This window comes from Semicossyphus pulcher, unplaced genomic scaffold (assembly GCF_022749685.1).
Source record: "Semicossyphus pulcher isolate SPU_LCO1_2020_fin unplaced genomic scaffold, fSemPul1.0.p SCAF_14, whole genome shotgun sequence".
Classification (NCBI taxonomy): Eukaryota; Metazoa; Chordata; class Actinopteri; order Labriformes; family Labridae; genus Semicossyphus; species Semicossyphus pulcher.
The window spans coordinates 30,101,457-30,125,808 of NW_027211648.1; the positions used below are offsets into that span (position 1 = coordinate 30,101,457).

The window sequence follows — 24,352 nt, forward strand, 5'->3', positions numbered from 1 at the left end:
TTGCAAAGCTTATTAAACCATTTCATGTTATAAGCCTGTGTGCATTAAGATGTAATCACCATTTATATCATCGGCTTCGTGTGAGACTGAAAAGGCCAGATGATCATTTATCCCATTTCTGCAATTAGATTATTATGGGGTAATCTTGTGTGATCCCACAATTATCCGACTTAATGACTCAGAGCACGCTGTAATTAGAAACAACACAATTAATGATTAAATTAATTATGTTGTTATATCCCCGTGTCGTGATGGCAGAGGGCTCAGCGGTCACACAGAGCAGCAGCGGGTTGGTGAACTCGCTGCATATCCCTTAAATCTCCTGATGGCGACCGGAGCTCCGGTTCGTTGATATAAACGATGAATATTGATCCTCTTCTTCGTCTGTGTTTTCAGAACTCGGGCATCGAGAAGGCCTTCCTGTTCGACGTGGTCAGTAAGATTTACATCGCCACAGACAGCAGTCCGGTGGACATGCAGACGTACGAGCTGTGCTGTGACATGATCGACGTGGTCATCGACATCTCCTGCATCTACGGGTGAGCTGACAAACACCACCACAACCAGGGGGTGCTATACACTTCTTTAATGGTGCAAAACATGGAGCAGATGATGGACACATGCACAACAAAGCTGACATATCAACCTAATTTTGCCTTTATTTAATAGGACAATTAAGAGTGACAGGAAGTATGGGGAGAAGAGAGTGGGGGGTGACGTGCAGCATAGGGCTGTAGCCTCTGAGCACGGGGCGCCTGCTCTACCCACTGAGTTAAAGCAGCACCCCTGGAGTTCCTTTTTAAAGCAGAACCCTGCTTGACCTGATTTTTAAGATGAACTTTTTGCAGTAACTTAAAATGTTGCTATTTAACTTCAGTAACCTGACAGGTGAGGGTTCATAGAGGAGTTTAGAGAGAAGCCGCTTCCCGTGTGACACCGATACAGGCCCTGCCACTTAAAGAGCAACTTGCAGGTTGGAGACTCCAGTGAATCAATGTGTAGGAAAATGATTTAGAAATTATATTTTCAACAAGATATATGAATTAAAGGAGCAGTTCTCCCCTGGAAAAAGTCACCGTCAGTCACAGCTGGTGTTCTCTGTAATCGATAGAAGCAATAATGTTTGAAATTGGCGCCATAGCTGTGGAGAAAGTTGCACAAACAGCTCGTGGTTTCGCCTGTTCTACATTCCTACAACACCCAGCATGCATTCTGCTCCTCCCTCTGAACGGAACGGCTCAGCAAGAGTGAAATAGTACCGCTGCAGGCAATGGCTCAGAGCGGTTCAGAATCTGAAACTCGACAAGAATATACCGGTGGATCGTCTAAGGATCTGCAGTCGACATTTCAAACCTGACGATTTTGAATTTTCGGAGGCGGGCGTCCTGGATCGAGGAAGTGTAGTTTAGCGAGCTCCCTGGCCTCCGGCAGATGACGCGCTTCACGTTGTCTGGCGGAGGTTTTCCAGGGCCCGTTGGAGAAGCAGATAGCGTCCTCCAAAGGCACAGAGCTCCCCATGACAACATGATGGGACTGAGGTTGAAGATCTGCGAACTGGCCCTTTAATACACTACAGCGGCTTCTGCAGACATTTTTTCTACTTTTTATATTTCATCAAAACCAACGACCGCATGTGGCGTAACATAAGGGAGTCCTGCCGATTAATGACGGGTTTATCTTCAATAAATATGGATCTAAATGCCAGTCTTTTTATTGAAGATGAAGAAATTGTTCATTCATATGCATCCGACAGACCCTTACAATGATGAGCCTCTTACTCTGGGGACACACCGGACGCCGAAGCGCCGCGAATAGCCGCGAAGCAGAGCCCGTTTCCTTTCGGCGCCAATGTTAACCGATTGTGTCGTTCACACCAGACACGCTGCGGCGCGCACCTCCGCTGCCGGCTCGCGCCCTGCAGCGATCGTTTCCGCGTCTGGTCTATTTTTTGCGCGATCCTGGCAGGAAGTCACACATGAAACAACGAGAGAATCTGGTCAATTTTCAAAATTAAAACAATTTTCAAAATAAAGCACCGCGATTGACAAATGCGATGTTATATTTGTGTGCTTTTATATATTTGTCGCTTCGGCATCCGGTGTGTCCCCGGCGTTAGGCATCAACGAGAGCAGGAGGAATAACGGCCACAGGAGAGACAGTGAGCTGTAGTGCGAGTGACGGGCGATAGCTAACGCTGTGCTCACATCACGACACTGTAAAGTTTATCATATATCAAAGGCTATAACTAATCATGAGTAGTGGTAAGCAGGAGCATTAATACTTACATATTACCTTCTCTAACGGTAAATCTGTAGCACGTTTTACGGTGCCACAGCGGTGTGAGAGAGAGAGAGACGGAGCGGGAGAGAGCGGTGACAGTTTCCTCATACTTTGTTTGACAGGTGCTTGTGTGTCCCGTCCCGAAGTCTCGTCTCTGCACCTTCACAAAACACACCCAGGCACGAAAGCTCGCTCCGTTCCTCTTCCTGTCAGGAAAACGGAGAGCTCGATGTCCCGTCAAGCTAGAATTTGTGCAGTGCAAAAATGAACCCTCATAACTATAATATAATACATCTCAAATGATAGAAGTGAACATAAGCGCAGATTATGTGATTCTTAAAATCACCAATGTAAATATTGTAACCGTTTTTCTCCAGCCACATATCTCCTGAACATGACGTACGAGGTAAAACTGGAGCGAGCAGAGCGGATGGTTAAAATGGCCGGTAGTAACATGGACTATAAAACCTTTAAAAACTAAAGCTTAATGGTTTATTTCCTTTGTGATCTTTCGCAGAGTAACACCTCAGAGAGTGTTAATTAAAGACGGATGACCTTTGTGAGACAGGGCCGTCTGTTCAGCTTTGGAAAGGTCAACTGAAATGTCATTTTTCACTGTCAAGAAGGAAATTAACTTTGTTTAAGACCTGTCTCCATCTCAGCAGCACACTGTAAGATCCCCCACATCAGATAAACACAAGTTTATAAGGGCTTGTGTTTGAAATCATCAGTTCTAACTTTAAGTCTTTCTCTGCCTCAAAATGCATGCATCATTATTATTATGACGGTTTTTGTGGGGGGAGACAAGAGGCCACGCCCTCTCAGGAGACAGGAAGTCTGTCTTACCTTTGGCACGGGATGTAATGCATCATCTTTTGATCGTTGTTTCTTTAGTTTCGTTCGGCCCAAAGGAGGCGGCAACAAACTGAAAGGCCTGCAACTTTAGTTTGTAGACCTGCTTTTAAAGTTATAATCTCGAAGATCTCAGTTTCGTTCTCTTTGGCGCCACCTGTGGTGATAAACGGTATTTACAGGAGCACACTTCCCAGATATCCACACAGTGCTGCATGTGTGACGTCCACGGTCGGCTCCGGTTGTAACTCCTGATCTTCCTGGCTGACGGTCGCTTTCCTTTTCAGACTGTTTGCTTCATCTGAGCGTCGAGTTTGTTTCTTCTTCTTTGGATTTTCACTTCTTGTTGAAGTTGTATCTGTAGTCATCCATCTTTTCTTTGTTTGTTCAGCCATAGTAGATTACTGTTTACTCGCAACACTTGCAGAGAGCGGAGAAGCAGCCGCTTAGCTCCGCCTACCCTCTCTGGCAGACCAACCACTGCTGGCTGATGGAAAACGTGTCACTAACTGGGCGCCGCCACAGACACCCAGTCCATAATAATACTATACACTGCAAATGCAAAGGCTTTCATCAGCAGGCCATAGGCTCAGTCACCATTGTGTTACCTCATTCAGAGAGAGATAGTGACTTAACAGACATTTATTTTCATGTAAATCTTCCAGATTATCACTTTTAATAAATTTAAACCCATTTGAAATCCCAGTTCACTCTAAAACAAAAGACACTCCAGCACATTAAAGCACCACATCATGAGAGCGCTCGAGCACAGACACCATTGAATCAGATATCTCCCTGTCTCTGCTATCGGCCACTTTAGTCTGAACTGTTTATTCACCGCCGTGCCGTAAGTGTTTGAGCTGTTTGAAGAGGCAGTTTAACAGGAATCCTGACAAAAGCTTTGAGTTTTAAGTGTCACTGCCGAATTCATTAGTGAGAGGAATGTGTGAAGGTGGAATAGTGGATGTACACTGTTGGAGGACCTTTCTGAGGCCGGATATGATTGGCTTAGAGCTGCAGGAGAGATGCTTCACAGTGTCGGTTATCACAGGACACACAGACGTAACACCGGCTGACTGATAAGATAAAACTTTAATAATCTCCGCAGACAAACCGCAGCAGCAAAGTAATCATTTTATCTGCAAATAGAATAAGAATAAAGGAGGTATATTGTAAAGATCCAAAGCCTGCGATAACAACGATTCATAGATAAAAGATGATAGGCCTGTCTCTTCAAAGGGCCAACGTTAGGAAGACATCAGTCCATCCATTATCTGAGAGAGGCCGGGTTACACCTGGATGGGTCGCCTGTCAAACACAGGGCTGACACATAAGCTGTGTCTCAGTTCAGCGGCCGCATCCTTCAGAGGACCTGTTTGAAGGCTGAGTGCGTCACATTGGCGAGTTGAAGGCTGTTCCATTCGGAGCCTCCTTCAGATGCGTCCTCCTTTTCCGAGGTCATGAAGGATCCATGCTCTGCTTTTGTTTTGTTTGTAGATATATTATGTAGGATTCTAAGGGGGGAATTCACTGAAGGATTGCGCAGCTCTTGTGCCCGCTAAACCTGTGCAAATGACATTAAAAGACTCTGCCTCACACTCCAAGCACACGCAGAGGGTTGAATGCACCTTAAAGCAGCGTCTCTGTGCTCCGCAGCTGTTTGCGGATTATTCTATGTACGAGCTGCTGTTGCTCGTTTAAAAGACATAAAGCTGCATTACAGAGAGTATTATAATACTAGTAAACACCTGTCGAGTCTAGACTTTACAGTAAGCTGTTCAAAGATCTGCCCCTCCTCTCCCGTCTCCTCATGGATCTGTGCATGCTGTTGAGGTCCGTCAGTGTGCGCGCAGCTCAGAGCGCAGCACCGCGCAGCAGAGAGTAGAGCTGCAGACAGCTTCTCTCCACAGTCAGAGACTAAACAGGAGCAAACTGCACGGAGCTGCGAAATTTTATGGGTGAGTTTGCGCTTGAATATCATCAGGGCAATGAATTACCCCCGATGTTTCCCAACTGTTCCGGTCAAAAGTACGAACATAACAAACAGGTAGACTTCTCGCACAGACCTATTACTTCCCTATGTAACCATGCCCTCGCTGGGCCGTTCCTTTCAGAGGGAGGGGCGCAATGCATGCTGGGTGTTGTAGGAATGTAGAATGGTTGAAACCATGAGCTGTTTGTACAACTTTCTCCACAGCTAAGGCCAATTAAAAAAATGATTGCTTCTATTGATAGCAGAGAACACCAGCTTTGACTGACAGGGGTGAATTTCTCCTCTAAGCGACCGAGGGACACACTTTAAATGTCAAAGTTTTAGGTTTCGGGTCAGTGGAATAACTAAAGACACAAATGTTAAAACACGAAAGGGCCTTGAAACTTCAAATTATCTTTAAAATAATAGGTTATGAGACGTTAGTTATGTTAGCTAGTTAGCCTTGTGACGCAAGGTTAAAGGGGGGAACAGCTAGTGACGCAAACAGGCAATCCTCTGTAGACCAGACCGCCTCATTTCAGTTCGGCCTTACACCTGGACCCCAAAGGATCCGTGTCCGCTGCGTTTCGTCTGCAGCCGCGGTTCTGGTCCGTCAGACGGCGCGAGCCCTCGCCCACAGGAAGCGTGTCTGGTCCGCAGCGCAGCGGAGCGCTGGCCCAAGCAGCTGGATTCGCGAGATCTCAAGATCGCGGGAGAACTACATTATCGCTCTGTAATCGTTCAGCTTGCACCTCCGAGGTTGATTATCTGCTCATTGTATTATTCTGTGGTTTTTGTGCTTCTACCATGGCTGAGGACACTACATAAGCTTTCTTTTTCCAAGATTTCAGTGTGTTGATGTTATAATTATGTCCTACTTTGTTGTCTTTCCTACTTTGTTGCCTCTGACCGACTGACTCCGAGCATTGACTAGAGTGGGCATGTTAAACTCTGGAGGTCCCGACGCACACGGATCCTGTGGCGTATAGGTGTTAGTGTCTAAAACAGGCTACGAGTGACGCATTCTGCGTAGACCGCGTCCTTTAAAGGATGCAGCCCCTGAATCGAGACACAGCTATAGAGACAAACAACCTTTCACGCTCACATTCACACCTATGGGTAATTTAGAGTCACCAATGAAGCTAACGAGCATGTCTTTGGACTGTGTGAGGAAGCCGGAGTACCCGGAGGGAACCCACGCATGGAGGAGAACATGCAGACTCCACACAGAAAGGCCCACTATGTCTGAACAGGGATTCAAACCAGGAACCTTCTAGCTGTGAGGCGACGGTGCTAATGACTGCCGCCGTCAGGGAGACATTTTGGATGTAATTCTATAATCCAGGTGACAGTATGTTCTCAGGGCAAAGAGGAGCACGTCATCACGTGTTCGACGTGTGTGGGCGAACGATAACCCTGCAGGCATGAATGTTAAAAACATTAGAACATCAACACACATCTTGTTCTCCTCACAGTGAAAGTTTATAAAAGTCCAGATCACATCTCAGCTTGGACAGACTGTTTGTGCTCTGACATCTGGACTTCTTCAAGTATTGTATTAAATAAGATCTTAATAAAAGCAGCAGAGCCTTGAGGTGCAGCGCTGGTTGTTTTCTCAGGAGCTGCAGTCTCTGTCCTTCTGAGGAGAAGTGTGCCGAGCAGCTCAGTGAACGTGAATCCTGGATGTATTAATAGCACAGAGCTGAGAGTGAAGTGAAGCCCCGAGCTCTCTCTCTGCGCTCCTGATCCCCCGTCAGATCTCCTCTCATCTGCTCCACATTCTCACCGCAATTATCACTCCAGCTGGGACTTTAATGAGGTCCTAATCTAACCCGGTGTCTTTCTGTGGGCCACAGTCTTAAGATCACGTAATGATATCAAAGAGGTGACTGCAGCTCAGTCCAACAGCGATTCAATGTGTTTGTGTAACATTTATTTATCATTGAAGCCTGGAAATCATCCAGGTTTAAACTCATATGTCATCATATCCAAATACAGAGTCATGCTTTGTTTGAACTCGGCCTCTCCCACACCGGACCCTCCCCTCTCCGTCTCCGTCTCAGAGGGACTCCGTTTGAAGTCACACTCACGGCTGATTGAAGCTCCTTCGTTAAGGTGGAGGGATCAGATACAGCGGCAAGCTTTGGGACGAACTCCCCCCACTCCCGCAGAAACAGGGACTTTATGTAACCACGGTTTCATGCCACAAAAATAATAATGGGCAACATGATAACCATGAGACTTTCTCGTAAGCTTAAGATGGCATTTCTTTTCCTGCACACAAAGTTTTGTTTTCACACTCATGTTAAAATGCTGCGGAGTTAATAAAACACTTCACAATCAAATAAACAAGAAGAGTTTTCTAGAATTTATTACAACCCTGAAATAACGTCGACTTTCAGATGTAAACGTCAGCATGATTCTATGAAACGTTTCTGTACGGGTGATGACAAGAAGCTTTAATTTACGGAGCTTCTTCTGTTGCGAACACAACACAGCGTTGCAGATGCTCTTTTAAGTCTGGTCCACACTAAAAAATGTGAACAGATGTGTAAAATGTGAGAGAGCCCACACGTGACGACAGATACTGATAGATTGAACAGTTTTGTTCCTGTAGTGATGAACAGATTCATTCACCAACAACCAGAGAGTCCGACTCTCACAGCTGGAAATAAACAAACAATGGCGGAGGACAGGCAGGAAGAATTGGTGATGATAGTTTTACTGAAAATTCAGGAAGAAAAAAGAACAAACTGTGGATGAAGCGGTGGAGACGGCGTGAACACGGGCTGGACATGTTACTGTATGCTGCACGTTTGCTTTTGTCGCCATGGCTGCGGTTGTTGTGTTTCCTGCTTCAGTTTCAATTTCAATTTATTCACAGGATTGCTCCTTGAGGTACAGCATCTGATTTTTGAGGGGTCCTATAAACAAAAATACATAATTATAAAATATTTAGAAGCAAACTAACAAACCAAAAAACCACAACAACATAACATCAGTACAGACATTTCGCTCACCCTCACTCACCCACAGCCCACCCCTCAGCTTTGGACAAGCAGTGACCTGGATTGTTACATAAACAGAGTACTTGAAGCAGTCTGAAGTACACACAAATCAAAAGCATGAACAGGTTGTTGAAAGGTAAGAAAATAAGGATGTTCTGAAGCAGCGGTAATGGATCTCAGAGATAACAGAAGATTATTCCTGTCAAATGGAGCTTTGCATTGAAATGAGCGCCGACCGACTCCTTTGAAAATTCTTGGGACAAAGAAAAAGGGATCTTGCACATTAGTGAACGCTAAGAACTATATGGAACCAAAAACTGTTTTAAAGGAAGGGCAATTAAAATGAACCGATTGAAAATAAACTGAACCCAGTGATACTGCCGTCTAGATTTAGCCAATTAAGTGATTCATACATGAAACAAGTTCTGTACGGAAACCTCGAGATAAATCTACACAGGGAATTATAAACAACATTAAGGGGCTTAAAGGTGGTGGTACACGTATCAACTTTTACATCAACATGATGAGACACAGGGCAACAGGTCTGTGGGCAACGAGGCTCTCTGTGCTCCTCCGTTCCAGTCACAACTAAGGCGTTACCATAGCAACTCCAAGAACGACCGCAATTTAAGCACCCCCAAACGATCTAATACAAATCTGCTCACTGACAAACTTCACAGCAATAAACCATCGCAAAAGTGCTTTTAGCTGGTAATCATTTGTTTTTACCTGACAGGTGTTCTCCACACGCTCACTGACCAGAGTCATGCTTCATCAGTATAAGTTCCTTCTCCTCGGTCCACTGCGCTTGGATGGCTGCCATTGTTCAGAAAAGTTTTCAAGCCAGAGAGATCACATGACCCCAGATATGGGCTGTGATTGGAGCATTTGCAAAGTTGTTCTGTATGTTGATCACAAGAGGTCGCTGCTGATCTGACATTTCCAGATCAGAGGAGGTTGACCTTTTTCAGTGTAAACATTGACATTGTCTTTGATGTAAAAGTTGATGCGTGTATCACCACCTTAAGATTAGTGTCAGAGGTGTTCTGATAAACAATATTAACATAATCAATAACTGGTAAAATCAATTGAGAAATTATTATTTTTCTGACTTGGAATGTAAAGCAATAAAATCAATGTGGGGTTTAAAGGAGCGTTCAGGGTCAACCCAAAGTCTTAGATATTTGAAAGTATCAACTTTCTCAAGGGGTGACCCATCATTTTATTGTGTGAGTTGGAAATGTAGATAACAGTGTCGTCAGCATAAAGATGAGCAAGACAGTTTGAACGTATTAGCGGTAAATCATAATTAAAGATAGAAAAAAGAGGCGGTCCCAGGGGCGCTGGTTTGGCTCGGTCGGTGGAGTGAGCACCCCATGTGCGGAGACTGCAGTCCTCGGCGAACTGATCGCGGGTTTGACTCCTGGTCTGCCGATCATTTGGGTCATGTCACCCCCCACTCTCTACTCCCCACACTTCCTGTCTCTCTTCAGCTGTCCTGTCTAATATAGGCAAAAAGCCAGAAAAATTATATATATAAAAAAAAGTGGTCCCTGGGTGGAACCTTGTGGAACACCCTTTTCAAGATTCTGTAATTTTCCCAATCAGTGGAATCTTTAGACAGGCGATATTTGGCCCAGGCTTTACCCCTTTGTTTGAAAAGGCTTATAAGATGTGAGCTGCTCCTTTCAGTCAGCTTGCTTCCTGATTGGCTATCGTTTGGTTCCACGTGACAATCGACAGTGTGCGTGCTCAGCTGTCCTCGGGGTTCCCCCCACACAACAGGATATCACAGCATAAATACTGAACATGCAATATAATCGCGATTCGAAATCGGTGCGGCCACGACGTTCTTCCGAGAAGCTCAGGGGGAAGTAAAATCACTCCTAACATCCTTCACATCACAGGAACATCGGGAGAGATCATCTTCAGATCCATCAGAACATCAGGACTTTGTTAGTTTAGTCAGGAGGGGGGAGTCAGGCCCAAAATCAGCTTTATTATCTTGTAGTGTGTACCCGGCATACATCAGCATCGGTGCAGACTCGCTGTTGGAGGGTTTAATTGAACCGGATGGGAGTGGACCCCCACCTGGTGGCCTGGATATCCAACTACCTCACCGACAGGCCACAGTACGTCAGGCTGAAGGACACCACGTCTGACACTGTGGTCAGCAGCACTGGAGCCCCCCAGGGCACAGTGCTGGCCCCTCTTCTCTTCACCCTGTACACCTCGGACTTCTGTCACAACTCAGAGCTGTGTCACATACAGAAGTACGCCGATGACACAGCCATCGTTGGATGCATCAGGGACGACAGAGAGGAGGAGTATCGGAGTCTGGTGGGGGACTTTGCTGCTTGGTGCCGCACAAACCACCTAGAGCTCAACACCTCTAAGACAAAGGAGCTGGTCATAGACTTTGGGAGGTCCAGACCGAAGCCGAGACCAGTCCTACTAGAGGGAGCTGAGGTGGAGAGTGTGGACTCCTACAAATACCTCGGGCTGTGTCTGGACAACAAACTGGACTGGTCAACACACACCAGCCACCTGTACGGGAAGACACAAGGCAGGATGTACTTCCTAAGGAGACTGCGGTCTTTTAACATCTGCAGCAAACTGCTGCGGATGTTTTACCAGTCTGTGGTTGCCAGTGTCCTCTTTTACACTGTAGTGTGCTGGGGAGGCAGCACATCCAAGAAGGACACATCCAGACTGGATAAACTGATCAGGCGAGCCGGCTCTGTGATCGGCATGAAGCTGGACCCTCTGGTGACGGTGGCAGAGACAAGGACACTAAACAAACTGTTGGACATTATGGACAATGCCAGCCACCCTCTGCACACCGTCATCAGCAACCAGAGGAGCCTGTTCAGTGAGAGACTGCTCCTTCCAAAGTGCAGGACTAACCGACTGAAGAACTCCTTTGTCCCTCATGCTTCTTCTTCATCTTTATTTTTTACCCTCTGTGTGCTGATTCTTTCCTATTGTATTGTACTGTATATGTTGCTGGAGACTGAATTTCCCAGAGGGAGTCATCCCAAAGGGATCAATAAAGTTGAGTCTAAGTCTAAGTCTAACAACCAAGTCAGATTTGGGACTGCACTTAATGTGGGGGACCCTCCAGGTGAGCGCGCAAATGTAGTGGAAGGGTGTAGGGAGTGGTTTGAGAGAGGCCCTCTAACTTCACACTGAGGAGAAATGTTTTGAGATCATCCTCTTGAATTGTCCAGAGGAAATATTTGTCCAAAATGTAACAGTTTGGTTCACAGAAATTCAACATATTTTTCAAGTTCAGAGAAAACATGCAGTACATAACGACATGATTATGACCCACCTGAGGGCTCCAACACGCCAAGGCCATAAGGTAAATGTGTGGTTTGGGTAGAGGAAGGGGCGGGACATCGTTACCGTGGCTCCCCCAGCCAATCTCTTCTGCACAGTCTCTGGCTCCAAATGAGCAAGATGGCAGCGCCCGCTCCGGGTGGGGTTTAGGCTTCATTTTTGTACGAGTGGAGGTGGAGATGCATCGTCCATCTTTATATACAGTCACTGACTAAAATGTATTCAATACAAAACTAAACAGGGATGAAACACGAATATCTGCATGTCATCAGTATTGGTGGATAAAGGCTTTAGAACTGAATCTATGGGGGAAGTGTGGATGTATCTGTATCTGCATCGGGCGTCTCTGCAGCTCTACAGTATTTCATTACGATGCTGTTTGTCACGTATTTCACCTTTGTCCACATGTCACCTTTGACTATTTTTATATTGCACCGGAACATATTGAAATTTCTAGAATATTTCAATTAATTTTTCAGCCCTTTTTATGATGAGGGTCATATAAGATTCCCAGCACACATCAGACGTGTTGTAGTGCAGCAAAAAGACAGAATTACACGACATGCGAAGCACAATAGGAAGCAAATAGAGTGAATTCAGAGGTTGGCCTTAGATTCTGGAGGCTTTTGTATGTAATCTTACATGAAGAGATGTCTTATTAATAAACCTATTTAAAGCCAGGACAGTGTGTCATAGAAGCCTGGATGTTTTTATGCCTCCATAATATGATTCTCTTTGTCCATTGAGACGGACCGCAGACGGAGATGTTCCATCATGAGATGAGTGAGAGACAGTGCAGTGGTGCGAGAGGTGTTGGACGGTGAAAAATGGAGCAGTGGGGTTTCAAAGAAAGTAATTTATCCAACGTTTGTTATAAACATCTCAAAATATTCAACAACAAATCACTCAGATGCCCGACAGTCATATGTTTTGAGACTCGTCAGTTCCAACGATCCGTAAGAGAAGCAACATTTATATTTCTCTATAAAATGTTTAAGATTGTATTTTAAAGACAGATTTATATCACATCCACCTGTTTAGACTTCATCTTGTTACTCAAGAGTCGTAATTTGCTCTCTTGACAATTACAGACCTTCAGAAAATCCCTCTGTCTCGCCTCCTCCTCCCTCCTTCCCGGCTCATACCCAGCCTGACAGCTAGCCTGAGTTATCCCTCTGAACGAGTCCCCTCTGCAGCTGAAAGCAGCACGCCATGATTAGCCTTGATTAAGCCACAGAAAATCACACTCTCACTCTCACCTGTCATTATTTCACTTGTTCCCCACATCAAAGGAGCAGAGAGGGAACAATGTAGAGCGCACGCTCCTCCCATCGGCTGACATCACTGACGTTATCTGAAAGAGAATCCGTCTCCAGTTTGATCAAATGAATTAAAACATAATGTCTGTTGAAGTTTCAGTTTTTACACTCCTGACTTTTAGAGTTTTAGAGTCACACATCATCATATTAAAGGCAAGTAAAAAAGACAATATTTTTATCAGTTTGACAACATATATTTAGGAAAAAAAGCACTAAAAAATTCAACTGAAAACAGCAATCCAATGTCTGGACGATATATCCTCTAGGAGAGACACCAGCGTAAAGCGACTTCCAGCCCAGACGTCCTTCTTCGTGCGCTGCATTGTTTACAGTCCAGTTAGCAGCTCGAGAAGCAACCGTGTGTTCAGATCAAAGTAAAGGTAAATTCTCCCCTCCAGAAATGTCTGCTAAATAAACGATGTCATCTCTTGGTCCGTTCATCTGTTGGTGCTGAGTCTCAGTCTCACTGTAAACAGTAAGTTACACAGAGGCTGCACTCTGGCTTACTTCAGCGGGATGAAGCCGAAATAAAGATTTACTTGTCAGCAGAGATGGGTATGAAGAAGTGGTATTTTTTGGTTCCGGTATGTGATTGGTCAGTACCAAAAGTAAGTAACAAACGATGCTCCTATTGGTATTAATGTTAACATTCAGTCTTATTTAGTGTCTTCATTTGTTTCATTGTTGTGGTCTCCTGCTGGAGACAGTCTGTATGGCAGACAGAGTGTTTGAACGTTTGGGCTCACTTTACCAAATTTAACTTTGGTGCATCTTCATGCAATTTACGTTAAAAGGTTGCTGCATCGAAGGAGGTACCACCAGCAACCCCACGAAACAGTCAATACACAGTCTATAAATCTGAAGCAGTGCAGCGTGTTTGACTGCTTTATCAAAGCGGTTGATGCTAACGCTGTTAGTAGCATTACAGAACTCTTTGACCAACACCACATGTAACATCAACGGCATCAAACAGCAACATCAGAAGTAGCACATACAGCCTACAACATTATTTACATCTATTATCTAGGGCAGCTAGCTGCAGGTCTCCAGCTTTTCCCAAAGCGGGCTCTTTTCCATCTCACAGTCCTGTACCTGTGCCATGAGGGTAATGGAGTGAGGTGGTGATTGAGTTGGTGTGTGATGTCCTGTTCTGTTGAGGTTGTGTTGCGTGCAATGTACCTGCTGTTGAGTTGTGTGAGACTGGGTGTGGGGAGGCCGATTATCTTGGCAGTGGTGTTTGTTATGTGTGTGAGCTTTGCGCTTAGTGACAGATAGCAGTGTGAAAAAACTGTGGAGTTCGGTACGCTCGTAACCGACAGCTGATAGCTCGCTTAAGTGTGAATTTTGAGTCGCCATGACAGCCAGATAACTATGTTTGTATTGCTTATGATTGTTACTGTTATTACATTATTTACTGTTAATGTTAACTGTTACTGTAGGGAGAGGACCACAGCCCTTAACCCCAGTTACAACCTCCCTCCCTTCCAAGGGCACATTATCAGACACCCTAATAAAGACATGTCTTTATGTTTTTGCACCGTATTAGTATCTTACTTGTAATTAACGGCTCTTAAGTTTGCTGAAATAACATCATCATCAAGTCAACATGAAGCTTTGTCCGGTCTGTCCTCAAGAGGAGAAGAAAACTACTTTAAAATGTTTGTTGAACGGTCAGATCGATCATTTCACACGTCATCAAGGGACTCGAGAGAAATAAAAAGAGAAATCAGAACAATGATCTCCTGCCTACAGAATTTATATTTTATGTAGAATCTTAATGAAAGGTTCTAGACAACCCACGAGTGGAATTTACAAAAACCTGCTGCAAATACAGAATTTATTCATCTATCAATGTTAACTACATGGTCGTGCTCACACATTTGTAGGTGCATGACGTCTGAATGGTTATATGGGTCCCGCTGCAGCCTGAGTGTCTGATGTTTTTTGCTTATATTATTTTAACATATAAGTTACAGAGGTGGAATTCTAGCCAGGTTTGGCTCATGGCCGCCCAGAGCTGACCCCGCTGTAGCCCCATTGTCTCTGGTCAAAGGTCAAAGTCACTGTGACTCACCAGCATGCTTTTCTCATGAAGGCACTATTGCACTGTAATTCCTGGAGGGAATTTTATTACTTCTGCTTTGCTATTATTGTTTGACTTTTCTGATAGAATGAATCCATCTGCAATCGACTAGTGGACAAACATCATGTACCTGTTTGCTGTAGCCTGAAGGATCTACTGACAGTCAAGTGCTCTGCTGGGAAACACAGAAACAGAGAGAAATGTTCTCTGGTGTAAAATCCCTCCTGTAAGTGATTGAGCTGCAGCCTTTCCTGTTTGGTAGACCTACTTATGCAGGTGTTTTTTTTTTAGGGTAATGTATTCTGTCACTGAACAAACACACCGATCAGCCATAACATCATGACCATTACAGGTGAAGTGAATAATATCGATTATCTTGTTACATGTTAGACAGCACGTGACAATTTAGTCCTCAAAGTTGACGTGTTGGAAGCAGGAAAAATGGGCGTAAGCGTAAGGATGTGAGCGACCAAAGACGACTGGGTCAGAGCATCTCCAAACCTGCAGCTCTTGTGGGGTGTTCCTGTCTGCAGTGGTCAGTACCGACCAAAGAGTTCTAAGGAAGGAAAACCGATGAACCAGCGACAGGGTCATGGGCGGCCGAGGCTCACTGATGGAGGACCGAAGGAGCACGTGGGCATTGAAGGCAGTGAAGGCTGGTCCGTGTGGTCCGATCCAAAAGAGCTATTGTAGCTCAAACCGCTGAAAGAGTTGATGCTGGTTCTGATAGAAAGGTGTCAGAACACACAGAGCATCACAGTTTGTTGTGTATGATGCTGTGTAGCTGCAGACCGGTCAGGGTGCCCATGCTGACCCCTGTCCACTGCTGAAAGCTCCTACAATGGGCACGTGAGCATCAGAACTGGACCACGGAGCGATGGAAGAAGGCGGCCTGGTCTGATGAGTCACGTTTTCTTTTACATCATGTGTATGGCCGGGTGCGTGTGCATCTCTTACCTGGGGAAGACATGGCACCAGGATGCATTATGGGAAGAAGGCGAGCCGGGGGAGGCAGTGTGATGCTTTGGGCAATGTTCTGCTGGGAAACCTTGGGTCCTGACGTTCATGTGGATGTTACTTTGACACGTACCACCTACCTGAACATTGCTGCAGACCAAGCATACCCCTTCATGGAAACAGTATTCCCTAATGGCAGTGGCCTCTCTCAGCAGGATGATGCGCCCTGCCACACTGCAGAGCATGGAGCGTCTGTGGGATGTGCTGCACAAACAAGTCCGATCCATGGAGGCCCCACCTCCCAGCGTACAGGACTTAAAGGATCTGCTGCTCACGTCTTGGTTCCAGATACCTCAGCACACCTTCACAGGTCTGGTGGAGTCCATGCCTCGACGGGTCAGGGCTGTTTAGGCAGCAAAAGGGGACCTACACAATATTAGGCAGGTGGTCATAATGTTATGGCTGACTGGTGTACATCTCCCACACCGGCCACAGTTACTCTGTCATTATATCTGTCTTCATATTCCAGTTTTCGTGTTTTGTTTGCCTCAGTACTGGATCTCTCTTTTTTGCAGATGATTACGTTGAGCTCTTCAGACACAGTAGATGACAGTAGCCGCATTTCCATCCAAGTACTTTGACTTTTACTCTCAGGAGATACGCTGTAAAGGCCTGTGAAAATAAGCCAAATTAGTGATTGAGAGCTGATTTGTGAAAGAGTCTTCTGAATGTATTCAACCAATCAGGAATGTTCAGCTCTGGAGGTCCCATCCCCAAAATCCCTGTATTTTCCAGATGTACTTCCCCCCAAGCAGGGACCTTTTGGGGGGTAAAACATATTACCCCAGACTGATTTAGACCCTTCTTCCTGTGGTGGAAAGGAACTGAATATTTCAGGAAGGTCCAGTCAAAGTAAAAAATGTCCTGTAGTGGAAACACAGCTCATGGCTCGGCACACGTTTGGACAGAATCTAAGAAAGAAGCCTAAAGTGGAACGGGTTTAAAATCAACAGAATGTATGTTTTGTTGTTTGGGAACAAACATGCAAATGTAGTAAAACCAGGCAAACTGAATTCTTAATTACTGTACGGTCACGACTCCTCCCCTGGGCCAGGTTATCTTTATTTGACTCGTGTTTTTGAGATAATGAAGCGGCGCATGTGTGTTTGCGATCCACCTGAGGCGTCACAGCTGGGGGTTCGAACAGAACTAGGCCACGTTTCGCCTGAAGTGAGTGGATGTTTAACCCATCAGAGCTGCGATGGGGAATGTGTGACCAAGGGCACCAACAGGACTCTGCTAATTTCACATTCAGAGCGTGGTCGGGGAGGACGCCAGATGTCTCTTCTCTTTGTAAACCAACACAGAGAAATTAATCAGAACATTTCGCTCAAGTAACTCAAAATAATGTGCGCTCTCACCCGTGTCCTGGAATCATTAACAAGTGTTGGAGCGATGTAGCAACCAGTTGGACCTGTTCACACAAATCAGCAGATTGTTGTGCAGACGGCTGCCACCATTATCATCACTAAACAGCTGCCGTATTATCCTTAATTAGAGGCTTTAGTAAATGGAGTCTTTTCACCTCATTTAATTAATGAACTCCTCTCTTGTGAGAAACCTGGCATGCTACACGTTTGGAAGGCTCGAATGTGACTAACATATTCCTCTGCAAACAACCTGAGCCAAGTCTTTTGTCCGGGAGATTCAATTATTTCTTTGTCCGCAGTAATGAATTCACATTTTACTAAACTGGCATTAACTGTGCATATTTCTCCTCAATCTGCGGAGCGCTGCTGCTATTCTTAGCTCACATGTGTCATCATGTCAAGGCTGATGGCATGAAAACATGGGATTAAGTGTGAAAGCCTTTAATGCATTTTTATAATTGCATTTAATCCAGCATCTGTTGTATAGCGATGTTTCTCATCATATTGATACTGTATGTTTGTTGCTCGTGCAGCTCAGAGAGATTTGACATTAACAGACGCTCAGCTTGATGCTTTCTGTTTGTTCCCATGAAGATGGATTAATGCTGATGTCTAAAAATAAGTCCCTGTGAAGCTGTCGCACTTCTTCACAGCTTCCTCTGCTACTGAACACAAGAAGAAAGTCTGACACCCTCTCACACCCCTCTTACAAGACTGGTTGTCTTGCAAGGTCACTATCTACAAGACTACGACTCGATATTTCCCATCATGCACAAGGCGGACAGACAAAAGCAGAAGCTGCCTTCCTGTGTGCAGGGCTTTAAGTACTCTGTGCTGATTTAGACTATAAAGGTAGCTGGGTTAAGGCTGCACTGAGGTGCAGTGGTTAGCGCTGTCGCCTCACAGCCAGAAGGTTCCTGGTTTGAATCCCGATTCAGACGTAGTGGGCCTGTCTGTGAGGAGTCTGCATGTTCTCCCCGTGTATGCGTGGGTTCCCTCCAGGTTCTCCAGCTTCCTCCCACAGTCCAAAGACATGCTCGTTAGCGTCATTGGTGACTCTAAAATGGACTTGATTGAAGTTGAAATGTCTTCAAGAACTAGCTGGGTTAGCATGAGCTAGCAGAATGCTAACGTGGTTCTCTCCCCTACTAAAAACTTTCATCGCCTTCATTAAACCATGTTTAACCTCCACTGATGCTGCAGTCAGGTTCATACGGAAGCTTTTCATGGGAATGCTATAAATGTAGTCGTGTTGACATCCAGGTCGTTTGTATCCTTTCAGGTTTGTTCCTTAAATTAGAGTTGTCAGAATATTTCACGTTTTAAAACGACACAATCTCTGTTATTCTTACATTTGATTGTAGCAAAAGGTACAGAAGCTTTGAACAAACAACAGACCTACAGTCACGTTTTCAACCCAAAGCTGCCACGTGCAAAAGAGAGAGAGCAGCTGTGGTCGAGCGACATAGACAGGAAGTGAAGAGAGCGAGCGCCGTTAATGTAAATGAAGTAGTGAGACAGAGAAATAACGGCGGTTAAACAACAAACTAACACGCCTACACCGCCGTACAACCGCGCAGGAGGGTTCAGGGTTTAGTTTTTATAGGCCGAAGTCGACTGTGTGTCTGTCGGCTCCGCCCTCCGTCACACCTGGAGCTCTGATACAGCAGCGACACAGCGAACTGTCCTCATTCACAGAACGACACATGAAGACGTTTTGTGAAGCAGAGAGACAGCCATGTTTTCATGTAGACCCGACCTGCGGACGGTTAGCTGAGCTCCGGACCACCGCCCAGCAGGGAAGTCCAGAAACTTCCCAAACAGCAGAGTAATAAGAAGAACAGAAACACAGACGAAGGGCTGATCCTCTGCGGATACAGACACCAGCCCAATGTGATGGGGAGGATTGAAAGTAAACACGGTCTTCTTGGAGGAACATTATGACCATTGATGGATGGACCTTATAATGTATGGGTGTTGTTTTAAAGCCAGAAGGGAGTGGACAAGAGGGTAGAATCTGAGAGCAGTGAGGGGGTTATCAAATGTATACAGTTCATGTCGGAGGCTAATTCATTAGCGGGCTAATTAGATGGTGTGGAAGTGTTATTGTACAGGACGAGTCTCATCTGTGGTGGTGGCTGGCTTGAGTTGTTTCAATTAAAAAAGCTTAGAGGGATTATGGAAAGTCATGAACCGCTTTCTCACACACGTCTCGGTGGAGACTTCAGTTTTCATTTTCAGAGGTTGCCACTGAATGAACCTGTTCCGAAGGACCCTGGTGTAGTGCAGTTAAAACATTGGTTTGACCTCAAAAACAAGAAACATTTAATTTACATAAAAATGTCTGTACACCAGCTTTACAAGATCTATGTCTCAGATTATTAGGATTGTTCGCTATGACAAACCCTGTGGGGGATAACCTCAGTCAAGACTCTGTCCTTGACATTGACTGAATATAAACATGGCCGACGCGTCTCCTCCTCCTCTCATTGTACAAGAATGAAGCCTAAACCCCACACAGCGGGCGCTGCCATGTTGCTCATCTGTATCCAGAGTGTGTGCAGTAGAGATCGGCCGGTGGAGCTGCAGTATTGACGTCCCGCCCCTTCCTCTACCCGACACACACCTTTACCTTGTGCCGTGTTGGAGCCCTCAGGTGTCCTTGGCGTGTTGGAGCCCTCAGGTGTCCTTGGCGTGTTGGAGCCCTCAGGTGTCCTTGGCGTGTTGGAGCCCTCAGGTGGGCTCAGTCTGAAGCAGATATTCACGCTGATGGAAAGTTCAATGACTGTAGTGTTAGTGTTCGTTACGTCTCCTCTCGCCGTTCCTCCTCTACTCTGCTACTCGGGAACAGAACGCTGCAGGAGCCCCATTTGTCCACAGAGCTGTCAATCATGAAGCCACACCCCCTTTTTATAACATCAAATAACTTATTAAAAGTAAACTTGACAGAAACCCATCTTGACCCATCTGTTAACATGGAGGAGGCGGGCTTTATGACCTATACTGCAGCCAGTCAGCAGGGGGCGATAGAGAGGGTTTGGCTTTCTTGTCGTCCTCTTTTTGTACAGCCCAGCAGTGGTGTCTGATATGTGGTGTTCACACATTATTTCAATCACTTGGCCGGACACCTGTGATAAAAGAGTCGTACTAAAAACTTAATAAAGTATTTATTTGGCTTTCTTTGGTTGGCTAACAATGGTGGCTAACAGAGTACTGTTAAATAAAACCAGCATCAGATGAAAAATAAACTTTTTGTTTGTCAGCTTTTTTAAACAGAATAAATAAGAAGTGAAATCAAAGACGGAGCAGCTCCTGCTCTCTGTCCTGTGCTCAGCTCCCGTCTGTGTCCGGCTCTGTTTGTGGTTTCTATTCTTCTACCTGTCTTCAAAGCCCTGCCATCACACCTTCGACTCCTCTCTCTGCCTCTCCCCTTTCAACCCTTTCCGTCCACCTCTCCACGTCTTGACATTTCTGTGGTTGAAACTAAAACCAGACGTCACTTTTGTTAGTTTTTTTCTCGTTTTCTTTGTGCTTCCTTTTGAACTTGTCCTACAAAAGCAGCTTCAGTATCGCACCCACAGAGCGTTTCCTAAAACAGCTGAAGATGCCGTCTCAGCAGTAGTCCTCCCTGCGTTTGAAAGCAGGGCCAGTCAGATGTTTTAAGAGTGTTTTTCTGTCTCCGGTCCTTCAGGCAGACAGACAGTGGAGCTGGGTTACCCTACGACAAGGAGTCCATGGCCATCATCCATCTGAACAACACGACCGTCATGTACCTGAAGGAGGTCACCAAGTTCCTCGCCATGGTCTGCTTCCTCCGCAAGGAGAGCTTCGAGAGGAAAGGTCAGTCTCATTACAGTCTGTACACCTACATGAACATCAGAACCAAGGTGTGTGTTTTTAACAGTCCTTCATTATGATCTCTTTTGTATGAGCTCAGAGAGAGGAGGTTCGGGATCATATGGTAAAGTAAAATATTTAAAGAGCTAAATTATGTGGGGTTAAGGCATTGATTGGTATATACATATATATATATATACATATATATATATATACATATATACATATATACATATATATATATATATATATATATGAATCGAACTTCATACACCCACTTGTAAGCAGCCTTGGTTAGCTCTGCTGCTTTTATTCAGACATATCTGGGCTGCCATACAAACATCTGAATATCCAGTCAGTCATGTGTCGTCTTTGCAATACAACGAAGGACTGAGTGAAATCCAGGCTGTAATAATTTTACAGCAGCAGATTTTGCAGCTGCATCAAAACACAGTGGAGCCTTTGTTACACTGCTGCACTGCAGAGTCCAGTTTTCATGAGGTGGACGTATTATTGTGTAACACACATATTATCCTAACTATGATAATTCATTCTGTGGAACTGGCTGGAAGAGTACTCACTTGATGGGCTGCAGCGCTCCCATTAATGCCTGACAATGGATGAAACTGTTCACTGTTGTACATCAAAGTGCTGGAACAATGAAATCGTCTCACAGATCCATTCTGTTGTTTGTAAGTAAAAAACTTCATTGCATTAGAATCCAATGGGTCGGTCGTTTTGTTCTGAGTGTTCGGCTGTAAGAAAAACGTTTAGAAGAAACAATGTAAACAAACAGTAAAGAACTGATAAAGTGCAGGAAATGAAAGCTGTTAGAACACAGTAGATTAACTGAGTTAGTTAAAATCCTCTGTTATGCATAACTATGTTACGTCTTCACTGGAAACATTCCAACTTTTAAAAATGTCAGAATTTAAGAGACATGGAGATAAATAAAAAATAGACAGGATTGACCAATCGTTTATGGCGATATCACGCTGATAAATATAGAATAGAAAGCTTTATTGCTTTCTATTAAGGTTATCTCGATCTCACGTCAACTTCGAGGACAAAATGTTCCATTGTTGCGTAACATTGCGTAACATATCCCACCCACTGACAGGAGTCATTGTAATGAGATAATCAATGTTACTCACTTCACCTGTCAGTGGTCATAATCTTGTAGCTGATCGGTATATTAACCATCAATTATATAATCTCACATTATTTAATCCGAGGGTTTTGTAGCCTAATGAGAATTTATAATCACATTGTAGTTAAACATAACCTTTATTATTATTTATTCACTTTCATTAGTTGAATTTTTGTATTCCATTTAAGTGATTTATTGTCGTCACAGAGTTGCTGTAGTGTAGATTCTCTGTGTTTGACAGACTCTCTGCAGACAGCCTGAATATCACCCGTACAGATGGTGTTGTTTCTGTAGAATTCAGTGGGCGTGTGTGTGTGTGTGTGTGTTTTCTGCTGCTGTTGCACAGAGTGCTTTCTAATGATGGAGCGGGCAGGTCAGCTGCTGGGAGCTGACCCAGAGCAGCGGGGGTTCACTGCCTCACTGAAGGGCACTTATCCATCGGCTGCTGATGGAGTGCAGGGCGATGTTTGTTCATCCTCACGTTCGGAGGCTGCTCGGGCTTCAGAGACTTCAATCTGCAGCTCTTCAGACCCAGGTTGACTTCTCCACCTTCTGCAGCACAGGTTCAAACATCTGCATATTAAGGTTCCTTTAAAAGCAGACGATCAGAGTCAGTGGTTTGTTGGTAGCAGCTGCTGGATTTGATTCAAACGCACAACATCCTCAACACACAACGTCCAAGAATACCACGAGCAACATGTTCTCACTCCAAACTGTGTCATGCAGCAGCTTGTTCATTGGCCCCACATAAATATGACAATATAGGTACCCCTCTGCCTTACACATGCAGGGTCCAGAGGTCAAGTTAGCAATAATAAATGTGCAACATCCAAGTAGACTTTGATAATAAAACAGTGCAGTTAGTGATGCATTTAACAACCAGTTAGACTTTAAACTGAATGCCATCGAGTTACTGGCAAGTTGGTGGTGCAGTGGTAAGAACTCACAGCTAGAAGGTTCCTGGTTTGAATCCTGGTTCAGATGTAGTGGGCCTTTCTGTGTGGAGTCTGCATGTTCTCCCCGTGCATGCGTGGGTTCCCTCTGGGTACTCCGGCTTCCTCCCACAGTCCAAAGACATGCTCGTTAGGTTCATTGGTGACTCTAGATTGCCCGTAGGTGTGAATGTGATCCTGAATATCTGTCCATTTCTGTGTGTCAGCGCTGTGATTGACAGGCAAACTGTCAACCACCTCAACCAGCTCCTTTCGATGCGAAGGAAAAGCGGCTCTACTCCGAGCTCCCCTCGGATCTCAGAGCTCCTTATCCTATCTCTAAGGCTGAGCCCAGACACCCTCCGAAGGAAACTCATTTCCCCGCAACCCGCAATCTCATTCTTTCGGTCACTAAAACACTTAAGGCAAAGACTCACTCCCCACCCAGTAGGGGCAATCCGCCGTTTTCTGGCAGAGAACCATAGCCTCAGATTTGGAGGTCACACTTGGCTGCAAACTGCCCCAATGCCTGCTGGAGGTCACAGCTTGATGAAGCCAACAGGACAACATCATCTGCAAGAAGCAGAAATTAAATCCTGAGGTCCCCAAACTGGAAACCCTCCTCCCCTCCTGTCCATGAAAATCGCAAACAGAATCGGTTACAAGGGACAACCCTGGCGGAGGCCAACATGCACCAGGAACATGTTTGACTTTGTGCAGAGGATGCGGACAAAGCCCTCACTTTGGTTATACAGCGACTGGATGGCTCATACCAACGGCCCCGGTGCCCCATACTCCCGCAGTACCCCCCACAGGACCCCCGGGGGACACGATCATAGGCCTTCTCCAAGTCCACAAAGCACATGTAAACTGGATGAGCAAACTCCCATGCCCCCCTAAGGGTAAAGAGCTGGTCCACTGATCCACTGTTCCACAGCCTCTGCCGGGGTTCAGCAGGCCAAGGCCCCGGCCCCCGCCCGGCCAGCAGACGCCCGCCAACCAGCATCCCCCCCAGGTCTGGCTCCAGGGGGTAGCCCCGGTCTCCCTGATCCGGGAGAGGTAGCTGTCCCACGTTCTTGCCTCTTCATAGGGGGTTTTTGAACTGCTCTTAGTCTGGTCCCTCCCCTGGGACCAATTTGCCTTGGGAGACCCTACCAGGGGCTAGAACCCCGAACAACACAGCTCCCAGG

The 24,352-nt window shown here is 45.4% G+C and overlaps 1 protein-coding gene across 1 annotated transcript in view; it reads left to right on the forward strand.

Annotated features, from left to right (window-relative positions):
* The window catches only part of rragd (ras-related GTP binding D), a 49,889-nt gene that overhangs the window by 15,544 nt on the left and 9,993 nt on the right, over window positions 1–24,352 (forward strand). Inside the window, exons 5-6 of the mRNA XM_069662265.1 lie at window positions 397–539; window positions 20,935–21,083. Of these exons, the coding sequence (XP_069518366.1) occupies window positions 397–539; window positions 20,935–21,083 (292 nt within the window). The remainder of the gene's footprint in view (window positions 1–396; window positions 540–20,934; window positions 21,084–24,352) is intronic.